Source organism: Mesoplodon bidens (genome assembly GCF_964165515.1).
Source record: "Mesoplodon bidens genome assembly, chromosome: 16".
Lineage (NCBI taxonomy): Eukaryota > Metazoa > Chordata > Mammalia > Artiodactyla > Ziphiidae > Mesoplodon > Mesoplodon bidens.
In genome coordinates, this window is record NC_138173.1 from 70,585,091 (window position 1) to 70,610,034 (window position 24,944).

At 49.2% G+C, this 24,944-nt stretch overlaps 1 protein-coding gene and 1 long non-coding RNA gene across 2 annotated transcripts in view; both read left to right on the forward strand.

The window, feature by feature from the left end:
- The window catches only part of LOC308629875, an 89,966-nt gene extending 87,381 nt beyond the window's left edge, over window positions 1-2,585 (forward strand). Inside the window, exon 6 of the long non-coding RNA XR_014017723.1 lies at window positions 284-2,585. This is a non-coding gene — a long non-coding RNA (uncharacterized lncRNA). The remainder of the gene's footprint in view (window positions 1-283) is intronic.
- Window positions 2,586-7,394: 4,809 nt separating this feature from the next.
- The window catches only part of ZFAT (zinc finger and AT-hook domain containing), a 160,504-nt gene continuing 142,954 nt past the window's right edge, over window positions 7,395-24,944 (forward strand). Inside the window, exon 1 of the mRNA XM_081258846.1 lies at window positions 7,395-7,522. Coding sequence (XP_081114972.1) covers window positions 7,504-7,522 — 19 coding nt within the window. The 5' untranslated portion in view covers window positions 7,395-7,503. The remainder of the gene's footprint in view (window positions 7,523-24,944) is intronic.

Genomic DNA, 24,944 nt, shown 5'->3' on the forward strand with positions numbered 1-24,944 from the left:
CAGGGAAGCCCAGCAAAGTGTTTTTTGAAGTACGTATTTATTTGATTGGACTTAGGATCAGCTACGCCCACTGTCCAACTTCAGTGCTGATGTCAACGCTGCTCCTCCTTGTACTTATGTTCTTGGGAAAAAGCATCCACGGCTCTTGGGAGGTTTTGTTTGCCTTTTCCTCCAATGAAAAGGGCCTCAGAAAAAAGGGTCTCGTTTAAGGCTCTGATAAAAGCTTGGGAGCCTTTCCCTGGGAAAAGTGCCCACGCCAACACAAGTTTGTACGTAATTTCAGGACGTTGATACGTTCCCCCAAAGCCATGGGCCCACATAAACACTCCTGCTTTCTAGTCCCGACATTGGAAGATGACGATGAAGTTGATATATGAAGAAGCACAAATTGGACAGCTGACCCTAATAAATCATAGAGGAGGAACAGGTGACAAGCACACACTTGTACCCACGTGACTTCACTTCTACCAGCTCGCTCCAGCACAGGACAAGCGGCAGGTGTGGCTCACCGCCCCTGTGCAAGCCGCTGACACGGTGAGAAGGACGGAGCAGAGGCAGGGCCAGGCTGTGCTGATCTGATAAGGGGATTAAGTTTCCGCTTCCCTCCCACCATCCCTAATGCCCTCGGACTAAGCAGCTGCCCCAGCTCAGCTCTTCCTCGGATGCAAAACGTCTCTCTGCCCAGGCAGACGCTGCATGCTGGCCCCCAGAGGCACCAGCCTTTCCTCAAACACATGGTGATGTTCTTTACACCTTTGCCCAGGCTTGCCCTCTGTGGGCGGTGCCCCGCCCCTCCGGTCAAGTACCCACTTGCTCTTCGAGACTGGCTCAGGTTTCACCTCTGAGCTGTTGCCCTAGTTCTGGGGGTGGGTTTAGCTGCTCCCTCCTGCGCTCTGCTCGCCCCCCACACACCCCTCTCTTCCTGTGCTTACTACACGGTAAATGTGGGACTCCTACAGCAGTTAGTTTTTCACATGATTGTCTTCTCTATCAAGAGGATGAGCTTCCTGAGGACAAAGACCAGCTTCTTACACAGCGTCTGGCGCATAACAGTTATTTTATAAACATTTCCGGTTGGACTTCCCTGGCGGTCCAGTGGTTAGGACTCTGAGCTTCCACTGCCGGGGCCCGGGTTCGATCCCTGGTCGGGGAGATAAGATCCTGCAAACCCGGCAGCGTGGCCGAAAAAGAAAAAGAAAAGTTTTGGGGATGCTATGACTGAGTGATATATATATGGTCAACCTATGAAAAGAAAGTGAGCAGTATGATACAGGACACGTGTAGGAGACACACACACTGGAGAGGCACCAAGTTCAGGAAAACTTCTTTCCTAAAAGTAAAGACAAGTCACAGGATATATAGGAGCAGCCTGAAGCAGAGGGAGCAGTGTGATACCTGAGCAGCTCAAAGGGGACACAGACGGTGCACCTGGCAGGCCAGAGGCTCTGAACCTGGAGCCTGGACCCCAAGAGCAGCTCACAGCAGAGTCCCCGGAGGGCCTCCTGGAGCAGGAAGGTGCTGTGGGACTCCATCTGCCTTCCCCACACTCTATAACAAGAGCAAGCACTTGGTTTTGTTTTGTTTTGTTTGGCTGCACTGTGGCTTGTGGGAACTTAGTTCCTTGACCAGGGAATCGAACCCGGGCCCCCTGAAATAAAAGTACCGAGTCCTAACCACTGGACTGCCAGGGACTTCCCAAGAGCGAGCACATTGAAAGTTTGTTTTCGTGCAGACGTCTCATTTTCCTAGTGCATCTCACAGATCTAATGTTTATCAGGCCTACATGCTTTCGTTTTCTTTTAATAAAATCCCTGGGCCTTCACCCTGAAGTGAGAGGGTCTGGAAGGAGCGGTATGGCAGGAGGACGAAGCTGGTGCAGCAAACGCCGCAGTCCTGCCCGGACGGGAAGGGATGTTCCATCAGCAGGAAACAGCCCTCAAAACCAGTCACATCAGAAATGGGTGACACCGTGATGAACTGTTAGTGACGAGACATAAATGGAAATTGAGGGGTCCGATAGAGGGAACTTAAGAGGGACAATCAAGAGACATAACACCACCTCCCCTCTGAGCAATCACCTTCAGCCGGACACTGCCCTTTGGAGCCTCAAAACCCTAGGCATTGGGTTAGCCCAGTGTTTGCACGCATATTTAGCCACAGACCACTTTTTTGGCGTACATCCTATACAGTAAGTCCAACAGGTCCAGGAGATACAGGAGAAGCAGCAGTGAGGGGGCCAGAGCCCACACACTTCCCCCTCTCCTCCCCAAACCCCATACCCCTGGAGACAGGAAGGTCTCTGAGGAACCCAGGTTGAAACCTATTGCACTAAATTACTGGTCTTAGTCTTGGCATCCCAAACTCCAATGACCCCAAAGTCCAGATGGACAACATAAAAGAGTGACACTGGCTTGTTCTGGCTTTGACAAAATTGGGGTGTCCTAATAGAGGGAGCCCCAGAGGAAAAGCTGTGCTTCCTCCACGGGATTGATTGTTGCGGGACTTTGGCAGACCGAGGAATGCAGCCGGCTCTGTGTTCACAGACCAGATTTTTCCACTGAAGCCAGAAATCCAGATTTTCCCGTGAACTCACCTGACTTTTTAAAAAAAAATTAATAGACTATTTTTTAGAGAAGTTTTAGGTTACAGAAAAAATGCATGGAAAGTACAGGGAGTTCCCATATACTCCCTCCCCCCGCCCCATTCCAGTTTCTCCTATTATTAGCATCTTGCATTCGTGTGGTACATTGGTTACAATTGATGAACCAATATTGATACATCATTACTAACTAAAGGCCATAGTTTACATGCACTCTTTGTGTTGTACATTCTATGCATGTAGACAAATGTATAATGACATGTATCTGCCAACACAGTATCAACCAGAGTCATTTCGTTGCCCTAAAACTTTTCTGTGCTCCACCTATTCATCCCTCTTCATTTACCCTCCCAGGAACCCCTGGCTACCACTGATCTTTTCACTCTCTATTCTTTTCCAGAATGTTCATATCTTTGGAACTGTATAGTATGTAGCCTGTTCAGACGGGCCTCTTTCATTTTGGAAATATGCATTTAAGTTTCCTCCACGTAACAACCGATTATTATTATTATTATTATTTTTTGCGGTACGCGGGCCTCTCACTGTTGTGGCCTCTCCCATTGCGGAGCACAGGCTCCGGACGCACAGGCCCAGCGGCCATGGCTCACGGGCCCAGCCGCTCCGTGCCATGTGGGATCTTCCCAGACCGGGGCATGAAGCCGTGTCCCCTGCATCGGCAGGCGGACTCTCAACCACTGCGCCACCAGGGAAGGCCAGCCCAGCACTTTTGACAGCAGCCTGGTTTTCTGGCAAGAGCAAGTTGTCTCAGGCCATTCTGACTTTCCCCGGCTTCCAGACGTGGACTCAGGTCCTTTGAAGGAGCCCTGGGTACCACTAACGAAAAATGCTATTGAGACCAATGTGTGTTGTGCTGAGGGTACAATATGTGCGTGCTGGTGATGAGATGGCACACCATGGCCACTGAAAAGGAAGAACTAGAGAGGATGTGGCTTCCTAGGGTCATAATTATGTTCTCAAATTGCTCAGATCATTCTACTATGACAACCTCTTCTTTTATACAGTTTTAAATAGATTTTTCTCTATAACATGCCTATTCAGATTTTAGCACTCACTCAGACTGTGATTATCCCAACCTCTGATTTTATCAACTTCTATGTGCCTCAAGGCCCATTATTTTGAGGTCACTCGTATGTATACTTTATCAGAACCTGCTTTCAAGGAAACATCTTATAAAATTATATATCTAACTTTTTCTCTTTTCCTGTAAATGCTCATTTGTCATATACCTATTAGACATAACTATAAAATTATTGACACAAATATATTCAATTATGTTAATTTATTATTATATAACCAAATGCCATTTCATGGTGATACATTTCTGGCACAAATTCACTCCTGTGCTAGCCTTGAGAGGCTGATGGACACCAGAGGGCCAGCTGGGAAGCTCATCTCCTCTAGGGACTGTCGTTGAAGCAGGATGCCATTAATAATACAATTTTGAGCAATTTATATTTAATTCCACTAATGCACCTCCATTAATCGAAAGCATTTTGGGATTGTACGCAAATAGAAAGAAAAAAGGTTTTTGCTGACTGAAAATGTGCAAATCACTCAGCAAAGCCAGGGGTGGACTCTTCTCTCCATTTGCAAATCTGGTCCCATAGAAAGGGACCGGCTCTTCGTCATTTCTGTATGCCTGTGGCCAGGCCAGTTTTCAGTTATGATAGGTGCTCAGTGATTCTTCTTTGAATAGAGAAGGAAGAAAATGCCATGAGAATCACGGAGAAAATCATAACTGGCCAAATCATTAACCCGGGACTGTCATTCATAATCCACAATTTCTTTTTTTTTTAAATTTGACTTTATTAATATTCTGAGGCAATTGGGTTTTGAGACAAACTTTAAATTGCTTCATTTCCAAAATTCATTTTGGTCATACATCTGGGAGCAATCCGTGTGCTAATCAATAACTAACATTTAAATGCTGTTGCCAGAAAGGCAGCCCAGCACAAAACCAATACTGTCAGCAACTCAGAATAACTCTAATTTCCTGACAGAAATCGATTCACAGCAAAATAGTGGTTATTGCAAATATTTATCGTTCTGAAAAGGAAAGTGCATCAGTGCAGCTTCTTGAGCAGTTCATTTGCAAATGAAGGACTGTGATGGGCTCCACCTCGCCATCTGTCTTGAGATGTAGGACGTGGTAGGTGGCAATAACCCTATGATTGCCTTGAAATTGGCCCTTTTTGGGGTGTAGTGGGTACTGCAGGCCCATCCCAGATGGCCATGTGGGGAGAACATTGGGCATGGAAAGTCCAGTTCCACACCTGGGATTTTACTGGCTTGCCGTGTGATCTCAGAAAGCCACCTAACCTCTCTGAACATTCCTTTTCTCTTCAAGAAAAGCACGATAATCAGATCTGTCCAGTTTAGCCCTCCAGTTGTTGTGAGGATGAAACAAAGGGGTTGGGGGAGGAGATATCCCTGAACATACGTTTAATGGACTGGGTAAATTTGGGGTCTTATAATGACTCTTTATTTCCCAAGAGCAGGATTAAGGAGCAAGGCAGAATATTCATGAGAAATCAGAGCATCATCCTAAAGCTCAGTGTTCGTGGGAGTTTTACTAACTGGAAAACAAGTGACAATGGGAACAAATGTGCTCACTGAGTGACACTTCTGTGCAGTAGGAGCTGGGAAACAAGGATAAAAAATCTGTACTCATGAAGTTCATGGTCTAGCTCATGGGGAGGGGGCTGAGCAAACAGATAAAGGCAACGGGTGTGGGGAGGGTAAAGAGAAGTGGGAGTGGGAGTGTGGGAACACACAGGCATGAACTGAAGGACAATTTCTCAAGTCGAGCAGCAATAGAGGGAAGGCTATTCCAGGAAAAGACAACAGGCGCAGATTAGCACTTCAAGAGAACCATAAAAATAAATCAGTATTTCCCAAATTTCTCACTTGAAGTTCACTTTTACATTTTTGGGGGCCTTGTCTCTGTACCACATGCACCATTTTTTTCTTTTTTTAATTCAGTGGCCATGCTATGCGACATGTGGGATCTTAGCTCCCTGACCAGGGAGCGAACCCACACCCCCCGCATTGGAAGCACAAAGTCTTTTTTTTTTTTTTAATAGTTTTTAAAATAGTATTTTTAAAAATTTTTATTTATTTATTTTTGGTTGCATTGGGGCTTCGTTACTGCGCGCGGGCTTTCTCTAGTTGATTCGAGTGGAGGTTACTCTTCTTTGTGGTGTGCGGGCTTCTCATTGCGGTAGCGTCTCTTGTTGTGGAGCACGGGCTCTAGGCACATGGGCTTCAGTAGTTGCGGCACGCAGGCTCAGTAGTTGTGGCTCGCGGGCTCTAGAGCGCAGGCTCAGTAGTTGTGGCACACGGGCTTAGTTGCTCCGCGGCATGTGGGATCTTCTCGGTCCAGGGCTTGAACCCGTGTCCCCTGCATTGGCAGGCGGATTCTTAACCACTGCGCACCAAGGAAGTCCTGGAAGCACTGAGTCTTAACCACTGGAACACCAGGGAGGCCTTGCACCATTTTAAGTTGACCAATTTTTAAAAATATAAGTTGGGTTTAAAAAGAAAACTTTATACATTACTACCATAAATGAAAAACATTGTTAAACAAAAGCTAGGGCCTCCCTGGTGGCGCAGTGGTTGAGAGTCCGCCTGCCAATGCAGGGGATACGGGTTCGTGCCCCGGTCCGGGAGGATCTCATATGCCGCGGAGCGGCTGGGCCCGTGAGCCATGGCCGCTGAGCCTGCGCGTCCGGAGCCTGTGCTCCGCAACGGGAGAGGCCACAACAGTGAGAGGCCCGCATACCGCAAAAAAAAAAAAAGCTAACCTTAAAAATACAGGCAACAGGAACTCAATTTATTCAATAAATTACTGTCAGGCTGTTCTAGATTCTGGGACTAAAGGGGCGACAAAGACGAGATGGAGATAAATTAATGTCAGGCAGTAATTGATACTAGGGAGAAAACAGAAAGTGACTTAGGAGGGTTACTTTGGATGGGGTGGTCTGGGAGGGCCCGCTAGGAGATATCATTTGAGCAGAGATCTGAAGGAAGTGGTAGACCAAAAGGAATAGGAGGTCATTACATCTCAACCAGATACTGTTGCCTGCAGAAAGAAGACTGTGAGCCAGATTCAGGGAGACGAGCAAGGGTTAGGGAGGCGTGCTCACACCCAACTGAGACTTTCTGCAAGACAGGAGGACAGAGAGAAGGCAGTCATTCTGTCGAGGCGGTTCCAGTTGTTTAATTCAGTCTGGAAGACCAGATCAAGTCGGGTACTCCTAGCGGAAAGCAACCCACTTCAGGAAACACTGCAACCTTTGAGAGGGAGGCAGGCTGTTACTGCCCCGATTGACAAATCAGTAAACTAAAGCCAAGAAAAGTTAAATCGCTGGGAACTGGGACCGGAGCGCTGCCTTAACCTCGTCCAGCCCGGTGGAGTGCAGGAGTGGGTCCAAGGATGGGCCGGCAGGTAGATAGATGCTGGCTCTGGCAGCACTGTGAAGACTCCCAATCCTCCAACCTGCGTTCCACGCCTCTCGTTAGCCCCTTCCCAGGAGAGGCTCAAAACCCGGAGCAACGGAATCTGCGGAGCGGAACACAAAGCACGACCGCCGGAGCGGAGCATGCGCAGTAGCCCGGCCCAGCCCGGCCGTTCTCGCCGCTGGGGGAGGGTCATCCGAGCCTGACGTCCGCTACGCCGTCGTCAGCGCCCCGGGAAGAGGAGGGCGAAGACTCCATCCGCCATGTTGGATGCCGCAGATTCGCCATAACCGCGCCGGCTCTTTTCTTAAAAAAATAAAAATAAAAAGCGAAGCATCAGCGGAGCGCCCCGCCTTCTCGGTCGGCGCGGGAGGGGGCCCGGAAGAGCCCGAGGCTTTTTTTTCCTCCGCGGTGGGGGCGTTGCCATGGAGACGCGGGCGGCAGGTGAGCTGGGCTGGGGGTTGGGGTGGGGATGAGGTGGGGGTGGGGCGCGGCGCAGCGCGCGGGAAGCCGTTTCGAGCTTGGAGTCGGGTAGAAGCGCGCAGGCCGCTGGGCGGCGGAGGGATCCGCGGCCCAGGGCGGAGAGCGGACGTAGCGGCGTCCTTGGACGGCACGTTAAATCGCTGGCAGTATCCCGCCGCCTTGGGTTTTTATTAAAAAAAAAAAAGTAACGAGGGTGCTAGCGGAAGAACGAGCAAGAGAAAGCAGTGCGCTCGCGCGTGCGGGGCCGTTTCCGGGGCAACGGGCGTGGTCGGGGCGCGCGCTAGCGACCCAGCGCAGGCGTCCTGGCAGGCGGGAGGTTCGAATCCGATGCTGCTGACTCTGTGGCTGCGTGGGCCTTGTCTCGGCCTCCTTGTTGCCTGGCCTCAGTTTCCTCCTCTGTGAAATGGATAGTTCCTTTAGACCCATGTTCTTGGCCAGGATGTTTTGAAGGGAAAGGGTTCCACCGAGCTGCTGAAGGAAAGTTTCTTTGTGTCCTGTAGAGGGAGCCATAAACTCCAGGGATTAGCTTGTTACTGCTGGTAACCCAGTAATACCCTGTGATAAATTGTAATTTATTTATTTATAAATTTATTTATTTTGGCTGCGTTGGGTCTTAATTGTTGTGCGCGGGCTTTCTCTAGTTGCGGTGAGCGGGCTTCTCATTGCGGTGGCTTCTCTTGTTGCAGAGCACAGGCTCTAGGCGCGCGGGCTTCAGTAGTTGTGGCTCGCAGGCTCCAGAGCGCAGGCCTAGTAGTTGTGGCGTACGGGCTTAATTGCTCCGGGTCATGTGGGATCTTCCCGGACCAGGGCTCGAACCCTTGTCCCCTGCATTGGCAGGCTGATTCTTAACCACTGCTCCACCAGGGAAGCCCGATAAATTGTAATTTAGCCTCTACCTGCCGCCTAGCTCTGTGGGCCCTTGTTCCTCACCCTTCAAAGTTAAGCTGACATGGCACCTCCTCCAGGCAGGCGTCCCTGGCTTCTTGGGCGACACATCCTTTCTGCTGGCTGGATGCAGGACTGCGATGGACCTTCCACTGAACACCTGGTCAAAACCCCTTAACGTTGACCTTGGGGCTCCTTCCTGTGTAATTAACAGAAAGCATCCACACTGGGGCACTGACCTCATGCTTTTTGCTACTCAGTTTTCCCGACACCTAGTCTAATTTGTGTGTCATTTACTGACGAGGAACAAAAGTTCAGAGAGGTCAACTTCATACAGTTTAGAAATGGCAGAGCTGAGGCTTTAAAAATCAACTTCCTCTGACTTGGGATGAAATCCAAACTTCTGGGTGCCTGCCTGGCTTGTACTTCCAACCCCTGGATCAGCGCCTGGCCCCGAGTGGGTGCCCAGGGTGCCTTTACTGAATGGAAAAATGAATGAACTATCTGACCGCCTCCTGCCCCCTTCCAGCCTGGTTCCCTGGCAGAACCCAGTGACTTCGGAAATATAAACTTAGTGTCACAGGGCTTACCCTCCACAGCTGCCCCTCCAGCTTCATCTTCTGAGCCTACCGGTTCATACCAAAGCAGCTATACTCAGTGTCCTGCATGCTGAGGGCTGCAGAAGACACGTAGAGCTTATGTTTGCTGGGTGTTTGGTGCCCAAACGCCAGGGGCACTTTTCTTGGCTTCTTCAGTTCAAGCCAACAGCTTTGCATGACACTCCTCTCGACATGCCAGGCAGGGATGGTAAATAGTCCTTTGACCCTTGGTCCTGCCCTCATCCCATTGTTGTGTCAGATTCCGGCAAGTGAGTGTGTGTATGTGTGTGTGTGTGAAGTGATGGAGCAGACCCAGAGCCGGAGTGGGGGGTCAGGACCCCTGAACTATGCCAGGCATCCTTTCTGACAATGATGATGTTACGAGTCCAAGCTTGTACTTTTTGCCGCACGACAGGTCAATAAATCGAGAGATGAGTTTTTTGGGCAAGGAATAGTGACTTTATTTGGAAAGCCAGCAGACGGAGAAGATGGTGGACTAGTGTCCCAAGGAACCATCTTACCTGAGTTAGAATTCAGCCTTCTTTTATACCAAAAGTGGAGGCGTTTGGTTGGTTGCTGCGAACTTCTTGGTGCCGGGATCTGTTGTTCTTGCAGCTGTGCACCTAGGTCTGGTCACAGTGTTCCTATAAACCTCCAAGACAAATGGTATCCTGTGTGTCGCGACTTTTTATCTTTGTGTGAATGGAGAAGTGTTGTACCTTTAAAGGTCAGAGCCTTGAGAATGGGCTAACCTGTATATTTTAGGCAACATTCTTAACTTGTAGCAAAAGCAATAGAATACAAAGTTTAAAGGAAAAAAATCAGGTCCAGTATGGAGTCAGATTTGTTCTTCCCTATTACACTCTCTTCTCTGTTCGGTGCCTTTCCTCTCCCAAGACATTGGGCTACTGCTGATGATGCACGACAGGCACTGCCCACCTCTCCTCTTCTGGAGTTTACTTAACAGTTGTTTTTTTTTTTTTTTAAAAAAACCTGGCACTTGTTGTAGTTTCCTTCAATTTTCAGCTGTAATAAGTGACCAAAAATCATGTTTTAAAATACGTTGCTGTTAACTTGTGGTCAGCTAATTCCTGAAAAGAGTCTCCTGTTTTGCTTGGTTGTTGGGTTAACGTAGGAGAGCCAGTAAAATAAATGATAAGATGGAGTCGCATTTGGTCTCTAAGGTCCAGCTTTTTGATGGTAAGCCAGCCGCGATGGTCATTGCCGTGAACTGGAGATCTGTTACCGCACTGCTCCCTTCTCAGCCGGTTTCCCATTTACCTTGTAACACAGTTCCTGTGTCGTTTCTCCCCTTACCTTACAATTTACATAACAACTTTTCAAAGACAGCTATCCTTCAGTAGAATTAAGTTTCTGCCTAGGGCAAGGGCAGTCGAGAATTGGGTATATTAAAAAGACACTCCTTAATTGCATTTCCTTTGTAGATAGTTTCATGCATGCTGCTTCTGAAAACCTCCCCAGCACGAGGGGCTGATTTAATTATGTAGAAGGGATTTAGCCTAGAGTTGTTTTCTCTTTGTTAGCAGCTGTTTATTCTGTTAAACTTTCACTGTCTTTGCCATTTCTCAAGGGCAGGTGTCAACTTTAAGGGCTGGAACAGTCTGGAGGGTGGAATGAACACGTGCTCTGGGGCCAGGGATCTGCTACTCACCAGATTCCTGACCTGAGGGAGTCACATAACTCGTGGAACGCACCGCTTCATCTGCGGGAGACACGATCCTGCCCACTACCTGGGTTATGGTGCACTGGAGATGCTGCGGGCACTGCTCTTTATCCCTTTCACCGAGACCGCAGTCTCTCTGCTGTGCAGCTTAGTGCATTGAGATCTACTTGCTCCTTGAAAGCAGTTGTGGTTGGAAAATGTGATAGACTTTGATTGGTTAAAATTTTTTTTATTATTATTAATTTATTTATTGCTGCACTGTGCAGCTTGCAGGATCTTGGTTCCCTGACAGGGGATTGAACCTGGGCCCCCCGTAGTGAAAGCGCTGAGTCCTAACCACTGGACTGCCAGGGAATTCCCATTGATTGATTTTTTTTTAAGAGAAAGAAAAGTAATCTGGGGGTGAAACAAATTGTCATATTAAACAGCTATTGTAGGTTTGAAGTTATGTCTTTTTTTTCAAGGGACATAAAATATATAATTATATGCTTATAAACAGATTATGCTTGGCATATTAATAGAAAAAGGATTTTAACTTGGGTAACAGATTTTTCTTCTTTTAAATCATGTAACAAATGGAGCCGCAAATTTTTGAACTCTGGAATCTGGCACGTCTGTGCCCCAGTTAGGTCTGGGCCGAGGCCTGATGGGAAGGGTAGGGACTGGACTTCAGAGGCAGCTGCTGGCCTTGTTGGGGGTGTAGGGGGATGAGGGGACCAAATCAGCCACCGCGTCTGGAGCCAAGGAGCAGGGGGCTTTGGGAGCCGCATTCTGGAAAAGGAGGGTCTTGGAGGTCCTGGCAACCTGGAGGACCTTATAAGTCAGCCCCAAGCCTCCTTGTGGGGCCCAAGCTGGCTTCCTTCTTTCTGTTAGATATTTTTTTCCCATCTCTGCCAGCAGGCCTCTTCTTCTGGGGCCACCACCACTTTTCTGCCCCTTAGGATTCTCCCTTCCTCCCTTACCCCTTCCCATCCTTCCTCCTTCCTTCTTTCTTCCTTTTTTTTCTTCCAAGCAGATTCCTTGGTTCACCCAAATGTTTGTGCCAAAGTTTGTGCCGGGAAGTGAGAATGCAGGCAGATATGATTCGCTGTTTCTCCCTGAGGACGTCACACAGTCCTAGCAGTGGAGAACCGATCCGTTAGGAGATGGTGCCAGAGACTGCGATGGAAGTAAGCCCTGAGAGTTGAAGGCTTGAGGGGGTGCAGTGCACCTAGCCCAGCCACGTAGTTACTGTGATCCTTTGTTGAAAATTACATGGGGGTCCATTTCTGAGCTCTCTGGTCTATTCCATGGATCTGTTTGTTTATCCTTCATCAGCACCGCACTGTGAATTACTGTAGCTTTCTAGTAATTTCTGAAGTTATAAAGAATAAATAGGAGGACATTTTTTGCAGGGGCAGAAATGCAGGCAGGAGCAAGACCCGGCATCAGGTGCTGTTATGGTGCATCCTGGGGAGGATGACACCCACCCCAAGGCAGTGGGTGTGGGAGTGGAGGTTTGGGGCAGATTTAGAGAAATGGACCAGAGTAAAAACCCATAGGACTGGTGATTGAGTGGATTTTAGCTTAGAGACCAGCCAGCCTTCGTCTGTGTTTGGTTTCAGGGAAAGAGCAGTGATGAACCGAACAGGCACAGGGATATGAAACTTTCCAGGCTCCATACACACAGCCGTGGTCCATTATTCTCAATTCCTTCCTGCAGCGGTAGAGAGAAGAGCTTTTGAATTCTGCTCCCTGTTTTTATTTCTGAGTTGGTGCAGGGCTTGCCGGGTTACTGGAAGCACCTCAGAGAGACCCTTCCTGGGGACTGAGGCCCTTCCGTCCACTCTGAAGAGGCCCCTGGAGCCGAAGTTCTGTGCAGCACTGCCCCAGGACGGCCATGGGGCAGCCCTTACCCGTCGCTGGGCAGGAGTCAGAGGACCGGAGAAGTTTTGGTTTTACCGGGATGTGGGTTGCCCGGCGGCTGACCCACCCTGAACCACTCTTTCTTCCCCAGCCCTTAGTCTTGTCTGTTTCTCTGGGAAGTGTGAGTTGACTGCCTTGGTTAACCTTAGCCTCGGAGGTTCTTACGTGAACGTTCTGGAAATGCTGTAGTCCTCACGACAAAGGAAATGCAGCATTTGTTAACCTCAAACATCTCTTTAAGCTTTTAACTGTATTTTGAATTAAATTATATTGATATTTTTGGAGTTTACAGTCTTTTAGGAGGGACAGGTTAAACAAATAAATAGATACACCGTTAAATACATGATTACAGATTGCGGTAATTGCTTCAAAGCGGAGGATGGGGGGGGAGTGGGCAAGAGAAAATAATGGGGACCTAATTTATATTGAAGGGGATTTAAGAAAAGCCTCTCTGACAAACGGAGGTTGGAGCTGAAACTTGAAGCATGAGGTTCTGGATTAAAAAAAAAAAAGTTTGATAATCAGAAAGCAGGCACTCGCCAGCCCTCTCCACTTTGCAGAATTTCAGGCAGCTCAGGACTAGCTCCCTGAGGCCGGAGTTCTCCTTTGCGCTTTATCGCCCCCTAGGGGACATGCATGGGAAAGGCCCTGCGGAAGAGGAGATAGCCTAGGAGACAGCTGTGCCTGCAGAGGGGGCGGCTGCACGTGGGGACTGGCCTGGCCACCGTGTGGGCGCTGTCCCAGCAGCGGGACCCGTCAGGTATGGCAGGGCATGGCTGAGACCGGCATGCTGGACCTGCAGGGGAGGAGGTCCAGGGGCCGCCGCTGGCTCGGTCGGAGGCAGTGGGAGGAGATGGCCTCGCCAGGGTCACCCTAAGGCTGCACGAGCTGGAGGCGAGTCAGGGAGGAGGACAGGCTGCCTGACCTTCTAAAGGTCCCTGCCCTGTAAAAAGAGTGGTAGCTGCCCAAACCCGGTGAGGGGCAGGTCGGGCACTGGCTGCAAGTCTGGACTCTCTGTCCTTTCCAAGGCAGCAGTCAATGAATTTGGGCCACAGATAAAACCACAGTCATTTTAAATTGTTTTCACGAGCAACATGGCATTATGTGTTTATGCTTCTGGAGTTTGTGTCTCACTCATTTCTAAATGTGCTTCGCATACGTAGTATGTGGTATATATTAGGCATTCATTAAATGTTGAATTGTGAGACTAAGTTAAAAATTACTTTTTTCCCTAGTGAAAAACTGAATAGCCCAGGTATGTGGAGAACACACCTGATGTTTACTTCATATACTGGTTACCAGGAAGAATGGACCAGATCATTCTGGTAGGCTGGAGCTGGGTGGCTGGTGGGGTTTGGAAAATTCTTCTTTTCCCTGTGGCTCTTGCTTAAATTTAAGGCTCTGTTCTGGAATTTGAACAGACCTTAGACACGTCTGAATATTAGAGGGCAGTTCTTTCTTCTTAAATTAATTTGCAAGTTCAAAATACTTTGTAACTGAGACGACTGGCAGGCTTTCATGATAAGTAAAGCAGGTATTTAAAATTTGATTGAAGTTGGGGCTTCCCTGGTGGCGCGGTGGTTAACAGTCCGCCTGCCAATGCAGGGGACACGGGTTCGAGCCCTGGTCGGGGAAGATCCCACATGCCACAGAGCAATTTCGGGGTGCTGGAGGCCCTCTCCTGTCTCACTGGCTGTCGGGGAGTGGCACCTGCAAACCACATTTCTCTGATCTGCAGTGAAAAAGTTGCCAGGTGTCCTGGAAATAATGTGAACACTGGATCTGTGTTCTAGTCCAGACTGCAATGTGCTGGAAGTGGGAAATACACACCAGATTTTGAATACTTAGTACGACAGCAACATCAAAAGAATGTGAAATTTTTCATCTTTTAAAAATGGATTACAAGTGAAGTGATAATATTTTGGATATACTGGGGTAACAAAACATATTATTAAAATTAATTTTACTTGTTTCTTTTCATTTTAATGTGGCTGCTTGAAAATTTGAAATCACAGCAGTGGTTCTATTTCTTTTAAAAATTTTTTCTTTAATTTAAATGTATTTATTTATTGTTATTTTTGGCTGCATTGAGTGTTTTTGCTGCACGTGGGCTTTCTCTAGTTGCGGTGAGCGGGGGCTACTCATCGTTGTGGTGCGCGGGCTTCTCATTGCGGTGGCTTCTCTTGTTGCGGAGCAGGGGCTCTAGGCGCGTGGGCTTCAGTAGTTGTGGCACGCGGGCTGAGTAGTTGTGGCACGCGGGCTCAGTAGTTGTGGCTCACGGGCTCTAGAGCGCAGCCTCAGTAGTTGTGGCGCACGGGCTTAGTTGCTCTGTGGCATGTGGGATCTTCCTGGACCGGGGCTCGAACCTGTGTCCCCTGCATTGGCAGGCGGATTCTTAGCCACTGCGCCACCAGGGAAGTCCCAGTGGTCCTATTTCTGTGGGACAGCACTGGCCTGGATGGGGCGCTGGGCCTCTTGAGCCATGGTGGCTGCCCTCCCAGAGCGTCTGCAGAGAGGCACACGTGTGTGCGTCTCCCCATGCGAGGCAGTGACCCATGCACAGGGACCCACCTGCCATCTGCAGGAACTTGCCCAGTATGTACAGCAATGGTGTGCATGCTGAGCCGTGTCCACCTGCCTGGCGGGTTGTGTTCACAAGCCCGTTTCACCCATTCTTCCCAGTTCTGCTCTGCACCTGCGTCACGTGGAGCCGTCCACAAAGCCCTTTTCCCAGTATCCCTCCACATGGTGACCCCTGCCTCCACCGTCCTCATGAGGTCAGCAGGGCGGCTGCAGTTGCCACTGCGGGTTTCCAGCCAAGGACCTACGGGCTCGGGAAGGGAGAGGTCCCTCCAGCCAGGCAGAAGCGGCCACGTGGGTGGGGTTTGACCCCGGAGCCTCTGTCCTGAGGCCCAGGGCTGAAGCCGGTTCTAGGCAGCCCTTTACCTTCTGAAGTTAAGACTAATGGTGTCTCCACCACAGAAAGGAACCAAAATAAACTAAAACAGCAAAAACCCCAAACCAGAAACTCAGAGGCCTGGTGATGGTGGCAGCCCTGGGCATTGCAGTCCCCCTAAAATACATCGCAAAACGGGAGAGGATTTTGCACATTTTGTTTTTCCCATGGAAACGATCCCGGAGACTCGGTTGCTTTGGAGGCATGGCGTCAAGAGTTCTGGGGCCACCTCGGTGATTTGCACAAGGGGAGCTGTGGTGTCAGAAGCATTCACGGGGGCTCCCACATCCTCAGAGCTTCCCACACATCCTCTGGGGCGGGCCGGTGCTGCCACTTAGAGAACTGGGTGATGGGGGTGCAGTTTCTGTTTACATAAAATTATTTGTGGTGCTTTCCGAAGGAAAGGGCCCTGGGGCTGCTCTTCAGCTATGATTATGTTAAATGTGACTAGTAGACTCTCTTGCCCGGGGCTCTCACTTTGAGAGTGCTTAAAAATAACTCAGAAAAATGATGTCAAGTTTCAACATGGAAGAAATGCGTATGCATAAAATTATAATGCAACTGTTGGCCCAGCCTTAATTATAGCTGATACTGAGCCTTTCTCATTTTATTTTGTTAATCCTGTTTCAACAGAGGAACACCCATGGGCTTTCTCCTTTGCATTTAATAGAAATGTTAACTTTGTGAGCTGCAGAAGTCGGCAGGCTCATCAGCATTTCGTGAGCTGCATGGTAATAACACCACAAATTAGGCTGTGCATTTATTGGAACTTCAGCCCCCTGAACCTCAGAGCTGGGAGGGCACCTTGGAGGTGATCCATGAGTGGGGTAGCAGGTGGGAGGGCAGGTGCATAACGGGCCCCTCCAGGCCGTGGGGGAGGCTGGAGCCGTCTGCACACCCTGGCTTCTGTCCAGGTGGCTCTGTCTGTCTCCCTGTAAATTAGCCTCTGGGTGAGGCTCAGAGACCAGGTTCCACTTTAAACCATGCAAAGGCCACTTCCCACTGGGGCCTGGAGAGGTTCAGAGACTTACGCAGACTCCATCACACTGGAGGTGGGGAGCTGGGGCTGGTTAGGGGCTGGGCACCCAGGTCCTGACCCAGACAGGTGCCGTTCTATGGCTTCATGTGAGACGGTGCCTCAGAGGTGTCGGTCACCGGGCTGGGAGTGTCCTGCGGTCCTCCTGCAGCCCCAGCAGATGTAGAAGCGGAAGCTCAGGAGGGAGGCCAAGAACACATGGCCAAGGTGGGTTCACGGCCAGGTCTGGGCTTCTCACCTCACTTTGTCATTTTAAATGAGATTCATTTGTGGATCAGAATCCCCCTTTCCCCCTGTATCTTTCCCTTAAAATTTTGCTGTTTAAGTTTTAAAAAATTGACGTATAACCTACACATCGAAAAGTGTGTGTCGAAGAGACGAACAGCTCTGTGACTGTTCACAGACTGAATTCACTGTGAGACCAGACGGAACTGGGGCAGAAGCCCCCGGCCCCAGCCCCGCCAAGGGAAACCCGGCCTGACTCAGACAGTGCAGAGAAGTCGACCCCTTTTGTGCATCAAGTGGTGACTTGTCATTTAGGACAGGCATCAGGCAGGCCTGGGCTGTGCTTCCGCTGTGTGCTCACCTGCTCTGTGACCTTGCAGTCCCCTCCCTGGGCTCAGTTTACTCATTTGCAAATGGCGATAGCAGCCCCTCCCTCACTGGATTAATGTGAAGATTAAGTGGGTGGCGGGCAAAGCACAGCATCGCAGAGTTTAGGACTCAGGGAATGGTAGCCGTATTTTCTTTTTTCTTTTTTTTTTTTTTTCTTTTTTTTCTTTTTATTTATTTATTTTTTTAAATTAGTTTCTGCTTTATAACAAAGTGAATCAGTCATACATATACATCTGTTCCCACATCCCTTCCCTCATGCATCTCCCTCCCTCCCACCCTCCCCATCCCACCCCTCCAGGCGGTCACAAAGCACCGAGCTGATCTCCCTGTGCTCTGCGGCTGCGTCCCACTATCTATCTACCTTACGTTTGGTAGTGTATATATGTCCATGCCTCTCTTTCGCTTTGTCACAGCTTACCCTTCCCCCTCCCCATATCCTCAAGTCCATTCTCAAGTAGGTCTGTGTCTTTATTCCCGTTTTTTCATTAGGGTCTGTCTGCTCAGTCTTGGGAATGGCTTCATCCTGGGATTGGAGGGTGTAGTGCTCAGACTGGCCACCAGGGGGTGCTGCTGGCACATGTATGGTGCCCACTGTTGCCTGAAGGCCCTGGGTTTACTGTGTGTGTTGGTACCCTTTTTTTTCTTTTGGGCCAAGAAAAGCTGGTGCCCTGTATGTGGCGGTTCTCTGTCCCTAGTTCTAGATCTCTTGCCAGGCCGTGCAGGGGCATGCATATTAACTATGTGTTCCGGGTGGGTTGGTGGCCCTGCATCTGGCACTCTCATTTTCCAGCTTACTGCTCCCTGAAGTGAGTGCCTGTTGTAAATTATAATAAACACACAGAGGGTAAAGTTCCCTTTTTGGTGTAGCTACTCTTAGTTGTAACGAATCGTTCGGAATGTCTCTCTAGCCACGAGGCGGGGTGCAGATAGGGGCCCAAGGCTCGTTGTGTTCCTCCCAGGGCCCCACTGTCAGTACTCCCTCCTGGAGCAGCGCTGGACCCACGTGGGTGGGCAGATACGGAGGTCAACTTGGAAGGTGTTGGTCAGGTTTGGACTTTGTGTGTTGTCTGCCCGGGGCTCCTTGGCATCTCGCTAACTTCTTTGAGCCCTAGCTCTCTCCACTGTAAATGGGGACGACGGTGATAGTGAGGCTGATGCTCATGGTGGTGGTGATGGTAGTGATGATGGTGGTGGTGACGGTGGTGATGATGATGGTGCTGATGGTGGTGCTGATGGTAGTGATGGTGGTGGTGGTGGTGACAGTGGTGGTGCTGCTGGTGGTGGTGCTGATGGTGATGATGGTAGTGGTGGTGATGGTGGTGATGATAGTGGTGATGGTGATGGTGCTGGTGGTGGTGATGATGGCAGTGATGGTGGTGGTGGTGGTGACGGTGGTGGTGCTGCTGGTGGTGGTGCTGATGGTGATGATGGTAGTGGTGGTGATGGTGGTGATGATAGTGGTGATGATGATGGTGGTGGTGGTGGTGGTGGTGGCACCATCTACTTGGTTACTCCACAGGATAGCGAGGAGGATCAAGTGCGGTCACTGACATGCAGATCTTTGTGAACAAAGCAGGCAGTCTAATGTTATTCTGCAGCTGGGGTGGGCAGGGAGGCCGGGGTGCCACTTTGGGCCATGCTGTCTTCATGCCCCCCCTCCCATGGCCGACACGTGGGAACTCTCTGAGGACACCCAGCTCTGGGAGCTCCCGTACCTTTCCATGCCTGGCCTCCCCTAATCCAGGCCTTCTGTGCACCTGGGCCCTCTGTGTACCTGGCCCACACGTTCAAGGTCTGGACTTGGGCACTTTGAGGCTTGGCCGTCCTCACCTACTAGGTATCTTCTTGTAGCAAGTGTAACTCTTGTGTCAAGAATGCCTTTTCCTCATCGATTCTATATCTGTCACCTTTTCTTTTTTCTTTCTTTTTTGTCACCTGAACACTATGCACTTTTGGTGTCACCCTAATATATCCTTACGAGAGAAGGACAGGGACAGGCGTAAGGTTTGATGTCCCCCCCACCTCACCCACACACACAAATGTCTAATCAGCCTCAGGGAGGAATGTAGAACACCATCAGCTGGGAGACACGTTTTGTCTGTGACCAGAGTTTGCATCTCTGCCGCGTGTCGGCAGCTGTGGCCCTGCTGTCCTTCCTCAGCTGGTGTTTGGCCCAGAGCCTGTCAGACTGTCTTGGGCCCAGGGTGTCTGGGGATCAGTGTCTTTATTTTGTCACTTACTGTGCCTCTATTTCTAATGTCCATGTACATTTTTTCAATCTAATTTTTTCTTGGATTACACGTCAGCATCATTGTGGAAGATCTGAAAAACTCAGAGTCTATGAAATAGGAAATAACTGGCATTCAGAATCTGCCTACGCAGAGCCCGGCGCTTTGCTGGGTGTTGGGGAGCCAGAGGGGTGGGGGAAGGGTCTGGGGCCTCAGCTCTCTCTGTGTCTGTCCGTCTGTCTGTCTGTCTGTCTCTTCAGACCAGGCTCTCTGGCTTTCCTCCTGCCACTTAACAGTGGTCCTATCACCTAGGTGGAAAACCTTTTCTCAGAAATTGAAAATTGGCAGCTCTCAGGATAGGTGTAACCTGAAGACTTGATTTGTTTGGCCTGCACAGTTTTTTTTTTTTTTTTTCAGGAAAATCTCATTTAGTTGCCAGCCTTTAAAAATCCACAGATTTCAAATACAGATTCAGCTTCTCAGCCCCCATCAGCGGGACTGGGGACTTCCCAATGGGGCAAGCTTCCTGTGTGCCGTGCCCCGTCCCCGTCCCTCTCGATGGGCCTCCTGCTCTGGAGGCTGGGTGCCCTTGCCTTTCTTGGGCAGGCTCCCGTGGTGGGTGTTCCGAGGACCAGGCATTGCTGCCCCCCGACCTTGACTTTGTCCCCCCACACACACACTCAGGGCTCCCCGGGGTTGAGGCTGTCCTCTGTTCTTGCCTGCTCTCCTTACCTCCTGGATCCCTTCCGCTTCCCTCCCCCGAGAAGCCTTCCCCAGGTGCCTCAGCCACGGGGTTTCTGCGTCCTCCCCATGCTCTCTGGTGGCATGTGTTTAGTATATTCCTGTATAGACATCCCTACCGCCACACACATGCACGCATACAGCCTGTGTTTCTACCTGATTTTTAAGTCCCTTGTGAGTTGACCAGGTAGCTTTGAAACCATATAGGCCTGAACTTGATCCTCTTAGGCAAGTTATAGCTTCTTCATCTGTAACATGGGATAATAGTATCTTCGTGGCTGACTCATTTAGGGCCACTGTGTACAGCGGTGCAGGTCACACACTGCACAAGGGTACCGCCTCTAAGGGGACCATTTCACATGATAGATTTGTATATTCATTATGACAGTTTTCGGCAAATGGTAGTATCTTGTTCTGACAAAATCAGTATATTTGACCACTTTCTGACAGGGGGAGCTAGTGTCTTAAGGAAAGGGTGCCTTTTTCCTTTTCTCACAGAGGTGCCTTGCTGGCAGCCGCCCTGCCTGTCAGGGTTACATGTGATAAGGAGCGTGAAAGTGCCTGATACTCAAGGAACGTTTGTCTCCTTCTCTCTTGAAAGCAGGAGGTCATGGAGGTGAGCCCAGAGGCAGGGCCCCCAGGTGTGTTTGTTGGGTGCTGAGGGGGGAAATGGGGCCTTACAAGGGAAGAACGGGGGTTAGGAGTCCAGTCTCCCGGGCACTTTGGCCATGCTGCATCTCCATCGGAATCTGGAAATATTCCTGAGTTTCACTGATTCAAAGACTAATTTTAACATCCCTAAAATCAGGTGGTGTCTTACAATTGGTGTGATAAGAAACCAGGGTGTTTTAGTTTATTTGGTAGCATTTTCATCTTTTTTAGTGGTATGTAAAGTATCAGTGCCTCTTAAAATAGATGTTGTCTTAGATTTGAGGAGACACAATAAAGAAACCTATTGCATAGGATTGTTGTGAAGCCTGACTACTCTTAGCGTGAGGCTTGCGTGGTGCCGGCTCATGGTGAGGGTTTAATTGGTTCAAGCTTCCTTCTCTTCTCCCTCTTCCTCTTTGAATTCCCTTAGTTTGGTTACAGCAAGTTCTCAGTGTGATGGTGATGATGATGTTGTATGGCATATCCACAGCTCATGAAGAGTTCTGCAAAATAAACTAAATGGAAGGAAAGTGTTTTGTCCAAGCCCAGGCTTCTTTTCCCGAAGATGAAGGGAAAAAGTATTTTCGATGGTAGTAAGCTGCACAATACGAGAGGTTATTCATTACCTTGGATGTCATAGCAGTCTGGCTGCATTTGCTAAAATATTTCCACTCCTGTTGGGAAGCTGCCCGCTCTTTTGAATTTAATAACTTAAGGGCAAGTGAACAACAAGAAAACAATACTATAACTCCGAAAGAATTGCCATCCGATTCTTCTCATAAGGTGGGCAGTTTAATAGGGCCTTAATCTTGGCTCTTGAACTCTCTTTAAAGTTAATCAATCCAAGTAAAAGACAGTTGAAAAGCAGCGAAGGATGATTTATACTAATCAAGGAGAGGAAGGAAGGGCTTCCCTGGTGGCGCAGTGGTTGAGAATCTGCCTGCCGATGCAGGGGACACGGGTTCGTGCCCCGGTCTGGGAAGATCCCACATGCTGCAGAGCGGCTGGGCCCGTGAGCCATGGCCGCTGAGCCTGCGTGTCCGGAGCCTGTGCTCCGCAACGGGAGGGGCCACAGCAGTGAGAGCCCCGCGTACCGCAAAAAGAAAAAAAAAGAAAAAGGAGAGGAAGGAAGAGTTTGTTTTACACTGTCACTTTTAAATAGAGGAATTTCATAGTCTGGTAATGAGCATTTTGTCTTCTTATGGTTATCGATAAACGTTTAAGGCTATTTGTGATCATCAGTTCGTCTAACACTGAGTGCCTACTGTGTCCCTAGCAGCAGCATCACTAAGAGGATGGATGACATTGGGCTGGGCAGGGCTCTGGCTGCAGGTAATGAGTGCAGGTGGTATGGAAGGTGCTGGGGTGTAGAGCCCTGCTTCCCATGGAGGTGAGCACAGAGACCTGGACTGAGCCCTGGCTGCCCCCTGCGAGCTACCTCACTCCACCTCTGTGGGACGTTTGGACCTCATAGGGTGGTTGGGATTGGACGGGGTCATGGGTATGTCAAACAGTATACCCGCTTCTTCTCAAATTTAGTGCCTTTTCCAGAGACTCCAAGCTGGCAGCCATTGGTATGTTTTGTTGGCTGGAGTATTTTTTTTTTAGCTTTGTATTTTGAAATAATAGTAGATTCACGGGAAGTTCCAAAGATTGTGCAGAGAGGTCTTATATACCCTTTTCCAGGCTTACTCCAATGGTTATGTTTTTGGGAGGGGAGTAAAAATATATATATAACATAAAATTTGCCATTTTAATCATTTTTAGGTGTATCGTTTAGTGGCATAAGGACATTCACATTGTCGTGCAACCATCACCACCGTACATCTCCAGAACTTTTTAAAAAATTAATTTATTTAACTAATTAATTAATTTTTGGCTGCGTTGGGTCCTCCTTGCTGCGTGCGTGCTTTCTCTAGTTGCAGCGAGTGGGGGCTACTCTTCGTTGCAGTGCGCGGGCTTCTCATTGTTGTGGCTTCTCTTATTGTGGAGCACAGGCTCTAGGCACGCGGGCTTCAGTAGTTGTGGCAAGTGGGCTCAGTAGTTGTGGCTCGTGGGCTCTAGACTGCAGGATCAGTAGTTGTGGCACGTGGGCTTCATTGCTCCGTGGCATGTGGGATCTTCCCCGGCCAGGGATTGAGCCCTTGTCCCCTGCATTGGCAGGAGGATTCTTAACCACTGTGCCACCAGGGAAGCCCCTTCCAGAACTCTTTCATCATCCCAACCCAGTGGTTACATCTTGTGAAACTGTTGTGCAGTATCGAAATGAAGGAATTAATGTTGGTACAGTGGGCGTGTATGGTTCTAATCCATTTTTACCACATGTGTAGATTTGTGTAACCACCCCTGCAATCAAGATGCAGAGCTGTTTGTTGACATTTTATCAGTTTGAGTGAAGTGCAGAAACCTTGTGTCCTTTTTTTTTTTTTTTTGCTGTACGCGGGCCTCTCACCGCTGTGGCCTCTCCCGTTGCGGAGCACAGGCTCCGGACGCGCAGGCTCAGCGGCCATGGCTCACGGGCCCAGCCGCTCCGCGGCATGTGGGATCTTCCCGGACCGGGGCACGAACCCGTGTCCCCTGCATCGGCAGGCGGGCTCTCAACCACTGCGCCACCAGGGAAGCCCCACAATATATATTTTTAAAGACTTTATTTTTTTAAGGGAAGTGTTAGGTTTTCAACAAAACTGAGAGGAAGGTACAGCTCTCCCGTATCCCCCCTGCCGACACGTATGCACAGCCTCCCCTGTTCTCAACATCCCCACCAGGGTGGTGCCTTTGTCACAGTTGGAGAACCTGCAGTGCCACATCACCATCCCCCAAAGCCCATAGTTTACGTTAGGGTTCACTCTTGCTGCTGTACATTCTGTGGGTTTGGGCAGGTATGTAGTGACGTGTAGCCATCATTATGGTTTCATGCAGAATATTTTCACTACCCTAAACATCCTGTGTGCTCTGCCTGTTCGTCCCCTCCACCCTAAGTGTGGCTGCCTTTTTACTGTCTTTTTACTTTTTACTGGAGATCTTTTCACTATCTCCATAATTTTGCCTTTCCCAGAATGTCATATAGTTGGAATCATACAGAATGAAGCGTTTTCAGATTGGCTTCTTCCACTTAGTAATATGCATTTCAGGCTCTTCGTGTCTTTTCATAGTTTGACAGGTCATTTTTTTCTTTTTTTTTAATTGAAGTATAGTTGCTGTACAGTATTATATAAGTTTCAGGTGTACAATGTAGTGATTCACAATTTTTAAAGGTTATACTCCATTTATAGTTATTATAAAATATTGTCCATATTCCTGGTGTTGTACAATATATCCTTGGAGCTTATTTTATACTGAATAGTTTGTACCTCTTACTCCCGTACCCCTATATTGCCCCTTCCCCCTTCCCAATAGCTCATTTCTTTTTACTGCTGAATGATATTCCATCGTCTGGATGCACCACAGTTTTCCATTTGCCTACTGAAGGACATCTTGGTTGCTTCCAAGCTTTGGCAGTATGACAAAGCTGCTGTAAATATTTGTTTGTAGTTTTTGGTGTGGACACACATTTTCAACTCCTTTGGGTAAATACCCAGGAGCACGACTGCAGGGTTATATGGTGAAGTACATTTAGTTTTATAAAAAGCTATCAAACTGTCTTCCAAAGTGGCCATGCCATTTTGTATCCCCATGAGCAACGTAGGAGAGATGTGTAACCGCATCCGTGTACGTTGGGGGCCTTTAGGCCATGCGGGCCGCCACATCCCTCCACGCCCCGTTATCTAACCCCTGAAGGCTTCTGCCATTTCTGCCAGCTGCCTTCCCACGTGGAGGGCCTTGCCGTGTATGACCTCTCCCTGGGGCTACCTTCCTGCCACTTCCTTTTCTTACCTCCATAACGCCCTGTTGGGTTTTTGTCAGCTTTCTTTTGGATGAAGCACGTTTCAGGGTGTGGCTGGGAGTCCGTGTCTCTGAGTAGGTCCCCACAGCTCTCCTCCCTCATCCTTGTCTCCGATGGTCTGGCCTGGCCTCGGGTGGATGCGTGGGCCCTCACGTGGGCCCTCGCTCTCTTGGTGCTTTGAAGGAGGAGGTTGGGATGTT